General features: G+C 38.0%; 2 protein-coding genes across 2 annotated transcripts; one reads left to right on the plus strand and one right to left on the minus strand.

Annotated features, from left to right (window-relative positions):
• Positions 1-2,403: 2,403 nt before the first annotated feature.
• Positions 2,404-3,453, minus strand: LOC102024148 (olfactory receptor 1020). Its single transcript, XM_005408241.2, has one exon. The coding sequence runs from the start codon at positions 3,451-3,453 to the stop codon at positions 2,404-2,406; it is 1,050 nt and encodes a 349-aa protein (XP_005408298.1).
• Positions 3,454-4,143: 690 nt separating this feature from the next.
• LOC102024488 (olfactory receptor 1020-like) lies at positions 4,144-8,110 on the plus strand. Its single transcript, XM_005408242.1, has 2 exons — positions 4,144-4,232; positions 7,453-8,110. The coding sequence occupies exons 1-2, from the start codon at positions 4,144-4,146 to the stop codon at positions 8,108-8,110; spliced, it is 747 nt and encodes a 248-aa protein (XP_005408299.1).
• Positions 8,111-8,318: the final 208 nt, after the last annotated feature.

Consider the following 8,318-nt stretch of genomic DNA (forward strand, 5'->3'; position numbering starts at 1 on the left):
AATCAGTTTTCTTTGTTTCTCACTAACTCTATCCCACTTACTTGTGTTATTCTTTTATCATTTCCCCTAATACTCTGCTAAATATCCGATTGAACAACTTATTTGTGAACATAATACTCAACCCTTTGTTTTGATTTTGCTGTGTCTTTTGTTTTAATTCCTTGCTGGTATCTGGGGCTTTCTATTGGCCAGATGGCCCATACCACTCTGTGGTAATCTGTGACACTGTCCCTCACAATGTCGTGCTCCCTCCCCATCTGCACTTCATTCCCAATGTCACTAAAAGTTCATGTGCTGAAGACTTGGTAGCCAGTATAGTACTACCGATTGGTGGTAGAGCCTTTAGAGTCTGGAGTCTGTTTGAAGGACAGCAGAGGAGTGCCCTTGAAGGGGACTGTGGAACATGGTCTCCTTGTCTTCATCTCTGCTTTCTGGCTCATGATGCAAGCAGTTATAACCCATCATCCACTCCTACCATTGCCTTCTCTCTTTCCAGAGCCAAGACCATGGGGCCAATCCTCAACATGGATGGCTTGAGACACACCTAGGAAATCAGTGCATTTCTGGGTGTGTTTGGGTAGGTCACGGGGGAGTGAGCTTGTGGAGTGTATCTGGTCCCTGGTGCTTTCCTCTCTAGCTCCTGCTGACTAGCTCAGATTTCTGGCCATTGACATAGCAAGTGAGTTCAATGAGAATAGCATTCACAAGAGACCTGGAGAGCAGGAATGAAAAAAGCTTTATTGAGCCAGTTGATGGACAGTCTTTAACCAGGAATGAGAGAAGATCTTCGCCCTGATCTGGGTCTCACCTTCAGTTTAAGTACATTTTACATTTCCATAGTAGCCAATACTTCATTTTTGTGAGTCTTACAAGAATGCACAAGTTTACTTTCTCAGGAGATGTTGGACAGCCAGATCCCAAATGACCATTACAGTTTAACTTTTAGCCTACTTCCCAATTTTTCCTGTTTGTTCTGCTCCCATTTTATGACTCTGCCCTCCTTTAAATGGGTTGATAACTAACTGAGGGGAAGGAGTGAAGGGTGGGAACCAACTACCGCTTAAGTGAACTCTAAGAGGTTTCTCTTAATATGGAGTTAGAAACAGAAAATGTTGTCTCTCTTGCCCTATCACCATGACAAAATTTAACCCTCTCCTTCACTCTGCCAGTCCATTATGATGTCTCTAACTCGATGGCGGCTGACTACTGGCTGAAACAATTTACATTTGCATTAATTAATTATGTCAAAAATTCTTATGATTTTTCTTTATGTCATCTGTTTCAAAGAAGACTGGATCCAACAACTTCAGTTGTCTTGGTTGACCACAAAAAGTGTAAGTTATTGATATAGGAGAGCACTCTATGGTGGTTAGAATGAGCTAAGCCTGCCTTGTGGTCTCTGTTTAAGGGATAAAGTGGTTTCATTTAGAGCATGCAGAATGCAAACATCCTCCCTCCTAATCTGCTGCAGATGGTGGAATGGAAAGAAATAGGAAAAAACAATGACCTAATTCCAAATCATTACATAGATTTCTTTAACAGAAAAGCATGTCAAAGAGGACTGCTGTCCAGTTGCTTCAGCAGTGATGCACATCCACTCCACTGAAACAGGTAACAGACAGTTTACCTGACAAATGCTTATTGAAACCTGCATGAAACTTTGAAAGTAGCAGACAAAAACACAAAGCACACTGATTATCACCTTCAAATTATTCCAACTGATGCACAAAGTCATGGAACTAAGAGCACATTTTCCAATTACTGCTGTGGTTCTCTTATTATAATAACATTTAGTATTATTCAAAACTGAGTGTAAGTGTTATTATGTTGTAGTATGTTCTGTGATCCACCATCCTGATGTGCTTTCCATGGAAGAATTATTTATTCACAACTTCCAAAAATTTTGGTAGCTGACAAATTACAGGTGATTTCCATGCTTGTAATCACCCTGCTGAAAGGACTTGTCTTGCCCAAGGTAGTCCATTTACTGAGAAACCCACACTTCCTGTTGTCACTGTGGAGTTATAAGCATAAAATACCTCTGAATGTCCATCTCAGCTCCAGGGCTACATCTGAGACTGAAGCAGTCCTGCTCTGCAATTCATCACAGCTTCATTCACTAGACCTAGCTTCACTAAAAATTCAGGTGTTGCACAGGAGAACGCTCTCCAGTAATCATACATGAAAAGTCTGCTTTGAGGCTCTTTACCTTGAACTTATCCAAGGAAACCAATAAATATATTATAAAACAGATTGTGTTAAGCTAGACACTAAATTAGAAGTGTGAACCCAAGTCAGTAAAGTGCAAACATGTGCATACTTTTATCACACACCAAGGTCATCCACTGTATTTGGGGATACATGCACATTCATGCAAGGTGTCAGAAGATTAAGATGTATGTCTCATTTTTGAATGACATAAAGCATAGGAAGCATGTTAGCACTCAAAAATAAATATGAAATAAATACTCTACATAAAAAGAAGTTGGGTAACGACTTTAAAATGGGTGTTTTTTTTAAGACCTTCTTAAGTGCCTCTTTCACATCCCTATTTTTCAAACTGTAGATGACAGGATTTAGCATGGGGATCACTACTGTATAAAACACAGACACAACCTTGTCCTGCTCCATTGAGTAGCTGGATGTAGGTCGCAAGTACATGAAGAGAATCGTCCCAAAGAAAAGGGTGACAGCCATGAGGTGAGAGGCACAGGTGGAGAAGGCTTTGTACCTCCCCTCTACCGAAGGCATTTTCAATATTGCAAGGAGAATACACACGTAGGAAATAAGGACAATCATAACACAGCTGATGACATTAAAACTGGAGAAAGCCATGATCACAATGCCGTTGATGTGTGTGTCAGAGCAAGAGAGTTTGAGCAGGGGTGGTGTGTCACAGTAGAAGTGGTTGATCCTATTAGAGGCACAGAAAGACAATCTGAAGGTCATCCCTGTGTGCACAGCTGCATTTCCAAACCCTGCAAGGAAGGAAGTACCTACTAACGTGACACAAATTCTCCCAGACATGAGAACTGGGTAGAGCAGAGGGTTCCAAATGGCAGCATAGCGGTCATAGGCCATCATCGCCAGCAGGAAGCATTCAGTTCCCAGGAAGGAGCCAAAGAAGTAGAACTGGGCAGCACATCCATTCAAAGAAATGGTCTTCCTCTCAGCCACGAGGTTCACCAGCATCTTAGGAGTGACAGAAGAAGAGTAAGAGGCATCAACAAAGGAGAGGCTGCTGAGAAAGAAGTACATGGGTGTGTGCAGATGGGGATCCAGCTTAATCAGTGCCATCATCCCCAAGTTACCCACCATCGTCGCCACGTAGATGGACAGAAACAATGCAAAGAGGATGCCTTGTAGGTCTGGGTTGTCAGAGAGTCCTAAGAGGATGAATTCTGTCACTTCTGTTTGGTTTCTGCCTCGGTCCTCATTCATGTGTTTGATCATTTGAGCTGCAATAAGAGAGAAAATCAAACACTGCATCTGGTCAGATGAATACCTGATAGAACTATGAATATCACTGAAACCTATAAATCATAGCAAAAGATAAAACTCGATGAGTATAAAAGTGTGTTAGATTGTTGTCCATTCAAAGGGCTTTTGTCTGAATACACAGCATGCTGTATACTAAATAATGACCCAGAAAAAGAGGTATTTCACGTCCTTTAACTATGATCTTTTTGGCATTAACTATTTAATGATGATAGGAACATATTGTTAAGTGATAACTGCCATTATTATTTATAGAAAATAAATTAACTGATAAATTAAAAACCTTATAGGTCCAACATCTGGAGAGAAATGACAGGATGAAGTGAATAAGTGAACTATTGCTTCTTGGTACAATTGGAAATTTTTTAAACTACTGAAAGCAAGAGAGGTTAATCAGTATTGCCACTCAAGGAAAATAGTTGTATCACAAGCAAGAGGGGCACTTTAAAATTTTATTGTCAAAGAAAGAATCAAGAGCAGTTGAATACAATCAACATGGTTTAAATAACCCTCAACTCCCAAGAACTCATATCTGCAAGAAAAGAACCAACTGCACATTAAGACTTCTCAATTCTTCTCTCCAATAATTAGAGAATTAGGGAATCAGAATGAATAGCTCTAATGAAAAGGGCAGCAGTAGTCAAGATGGTGAAAACACTCAACAATCAGTTTCATAGTTCCATGACAGAACCTGTGACACAATTGTTTGATACAGACAGGAACTCTGTTTCTCAGTAAGTTAGACAAAATGACTTTGAATGGGTGAACCATGTAAAAGATAAATATTTAAAGAGATAAAGATGTTTTACTGTACTTAAAGATTCCATGACCAAAACATCATAGTACTCCATTGCAATGTGCAATTTTATTTTTGTATATAAGTTAAAAGTAAATTTAGTCAGTAATAATTTAAAAATAACAGAGCTGGCAGGAACCAGAAGTAACACATGAAACTTTTGTCCCCCATATGGAATCAGATAAATAACACCAGGTAATTTCAATGGAAGTAAAATTTACAGTGCAAGTTATGTCAAAGTTAATACAGGACAAAAAAAAAAAGAAAACTTCAGAATATATGTTCAGCCTAGATATTCTGAGGTAGCATCTAAAAATCGGTACCATTCAGTGGCATTTCCTTCACTTGCTCTCAAGCACCCCACTTGTTCAATATCTTCGGGCTGTTGAACAGTAAAATGGACCAAGCTACCATTGAAATATTACTCAGCATTTCAAAGTAAAGAGTAATGCAGGACTGAAAGAACAATCATATTTGCTACTGCCTAAAAGTAAATTATGGGACCAGCATTACTCAATATCTTTGTTCACATCTACTGAACAGAGATGGAGACAAAAATGAACAAGAGCTGATTTCGTTCCTCCAGACACTGCCGTACATAGAAGCGTCCAATCAAACAAGTGTCTATGAAGACAGGTGTTGGATGGCATAAGCAGTGATGAAACATGACATTTTCTTTCTTTTTTTAAATTCCAAGAAATCCAGCTACCTGACTTCTGGGTATTTTCCCAGAAGAGTTAATGGCATTACATTACAATGACACATGCATACCCATTTTTATAGCAGCACAGTCATCACAGCCAAATTATAGGAGCAGCCTCTGTTCCCATGAACAAATAAATGGATAAAAATGTGTGGATCACTCTTCAACTATAAATAAAGATAAATTTGAGCCATTTGTAGGAAAATGGGTGAATCTTGAGACCATAATGCTAAGGGAAATAAATCCGACAAAAAATATCAAATATTGCATTGTTTCTTTTAGATGAGAAACTCCAGACATAAATAATTGAAAGAGCAAAACTTTGAAGGTGGGAAAGTTGATCTGGAGAAGGGGAAGAGAGAGAACAAAAATGATCAATAATATGTATATAGACTATATTCCCCCAAATTTGTATATATGTATAAATTCCCTAAAATTTGTGTGTATACATGTGTGTGGATACATATATATATGCAAATTTCCAAAAATATATGTAGTTATTTTCTATCACAGTCATATATCAATAAATATTTTAAACATCATATTTTCATAGATTTCTATAACTTTTTCAATGTCATTGCATCTATTGAGCAAATTAAATAAACAGGAAATATTTCAAGAGTATTGATAAGGTTTTCCTTCATGGAAGCGATCAGCAAATACAGGAGTTTCTCAGCTCATCAATTCCTCCCTGAATTTAACATATTTTTCTTGATGCCAGTGTGTTTGCTCTTTTCCAATACCATATGTTGCTCATTTCTGGATTTTACTGACATACATGATCAACCTAGGCCCTCTTCCTTAGAGTGAGTTTCATGAGCTATATCTCCAAAGATAAGAGAAAAAGAGGAATGGATCTTCTTTCTCTAGTGCCCCTCTGGAAAATTTTCCTGAACATAAAAATCTGAGAAAAATGGAAAAAAATAATAAAATGTCTCAAATGACTTAACCAAAGTAAGTAATGAACTAAAATACTAAAACTTAAAACGTGACAGTTTTTGATGATTTTCTGTGTTCTACAAGTATATATTTTATTTATATTATTTGTCTTATAAAATACATACTATTATGCCTTTTTGCAGAGGAGAAATGTGTGCTTAGTAATGATTAACTTCCTAAAGAATAAGTACTAATGCACTACATAATGATTCTATGCATCATGGCATTTTCACAGGTACATAATATAACTTAATTACTTTTTCATCCCTCTCTCCTTCCCTCCCTCCTTCCTTCCTTAGTCTCTTGCTCCCTTTCCATTATTTTCCCTCACCCTGCTGACATTTTTCAGGCAAGCCATTGTCTCAGAGATACCCAATCAGAGTTTAAAATTTTTAAGAGTCTCTGAAAGTAATTGCACAATTTTCTGAGCTATCTCTGGTGTTTAAAAGACACAGTCGTATTATTTGATGAGGCTTATATTTCTCCAAATGACCTACAAATCTCTTAGTAATGAAAGTAGATGCAAGATTTCATTAGCAGATTTGTTACTCACTATGGCTTTGGAACTGTGGGTCTACAGGTTATTGAAGAAGTTCACACCAAATTTGTTTTTGAAGTCAGGAAGTTTACTGGAAAGAAAGTATTATATCTTGGCCTAACCTTTGTAACTGTTCAACTTCTATTTGATTTTTTGTTTGTTTGTTCCTGATCAATGTCTAAATTCACCAAAAGAAAAAAATAGCCATAAATCTCTTCTGTTAGAAAGTCAATCCCTCTAATCAACCAATCAAGCTTAGGCAGGAAGCATGGTCTATTGAATTACACACCATCTATTAAGAAGTGGGAACACTGATCTTCTAGACCTTCCCTGCAACAAGAGAGCTATTCTGTATTAGGTAGAGATTCTTTTTATCTTTTATTTTTCCTTCCAGATAAACATCCCAATATGTAATATCAGGATCCAGTGTTTTATAGCACCTAAAGTACATCACTGTGCTGCACCTGTGATATGCTTCACAATCTGAGTCTTCACCGTCTTCAGAACAGACTCAGGAGCTGGCAGCATACCTCATTTTAAGTAGGATGTATTTCTTGTCTTTTGGTCTCTGGGGACTCTATCCTCATGTCACCTCATTGTATCTAATTGTTTTTTCCCTTCCAAAATTGAGGAAAGCGTCGGTCCGTCTCTTATTTCTCTGAGCTCAATGGAGAACAAACTTGAGTACTATTGTCTTAACTATTATTAAACATCCTTCTTCCTCCCTGGATAACTTGAGGTGTGGTACACCTGGAAAGAACAAGGGATGATCAAAAATCATGATGGATGCTCAAATTAAAAAAAAAAAACTTATTACAATAAAAAACACATTGCCAAAAACAAGTTGTTAGGAAAACGAAATTTTTTAATATTTTGAGAGAGGCTTACGGCAATGTGTGTGTGTGTATATATATATGTATATATATATAATATTCACTGTATTCAGTGATCACACCTCATATACAATGGACTATGGAGTTCAAATGGGGGAATAAATGAAGTTTGGGCACAAAAGTCCATCTATGTGGCAACCATGGTGGGTAACTTGGGGATGATGGCACTGATTAAGCTGGATCCCCGTCTGCACACACCCATGTACTTCTTTCTCAGCAGCCTCTCCTTTGTTGATGCCTCTTACTCTTCTTCTGTCACCCCTAAGATGCTGGTGAGCCTCGTGGCTGAGAGGAAGACCATTTCTCTGAATGGATGTGCTGCCCAGTTCTACTTCTTTGGCTCCTTCCTGGGAACTGAATGCTTCCTGCTGGCGATGATGGCCTATGACCGCTATGCTGCCATTTGGAACCCTCTGCTCTACCCAGTTCTCATGTCTGGGAGAATTTGTGTCACGTTAGTAGGTACTTCCTTCCTTGCAGGGTTTGGAAATGCAGCTGTGCACACAGGGATGACCTTCAGATTGTCTTTCTGTGCCTCTAATAGGATCAACCAAGTCTACTGTGACACACCACCCCTGCTCAAACTCTCTTGCTCTGACACCCACATCAATGGCATTGTGATCATGGCTTTCTCCAGTTTTAATGTCATAAGCTGTGTTATAATTGTCCTTATTTCCTACATGTGTATTCTCATTGCAATATTGAAAATGCCTTCAGTAGATGATAAATTCTGTTACTTCTGATTGGTTTCTGCCTCAGTCTTCATTGATATGTTTGATCTTTTGAGCTTTAATAAGAGAGAAGATCAAACATTGCATCTGGTCAGATATATATACTTCATAGAACAATTTATAAGTTTTATTGACACATAAGTTCTAACAGAAATAATAAAATTTGGGGGCCTGGTAAAAATTGTCTTGGAAACCAACATCGTGAAAATGGCCATACTTC

This window comes from Chinchilla lanigera, unplaced genomic scaffold (assembly GCF_000276665.1).
Source record: "Chinchilla lanigera isolate Chin_1 unplaced genomic scaffold, ChiLan1.0 scaffold00110, whole genome shotgun sequence".
NCBI lineage: Eukaryota > Metazoa > Chordata > Mammalia > Rodentia > Chinchillidae > Chinchilla > Chinchilla lanigera.

Bases quoted from the DNA above. Each gene is read 5' to 3' on its own strand.
- LOC102024148 (XM_005408241.2), bottom strand. From the start codon at position 3,453: ATGATCAAACACATGAATGAGGACCGAGGCAGAAACCAAACAGAAGTG.
- LOC102024488 (XM_005408242.1), top strand. From the start codon at position 4,144: ATGGTGAAAACACTCAACAATCAGTTTCATAGTTCCATGACAGAACCT. The intron at 4,233-7,452 runs GTAAGTTAGACA...TGGACTATGGAG, and splicing joins GACAGGAACTCTGTTTCTCA to TTCAAATGGGGGAATAAATG.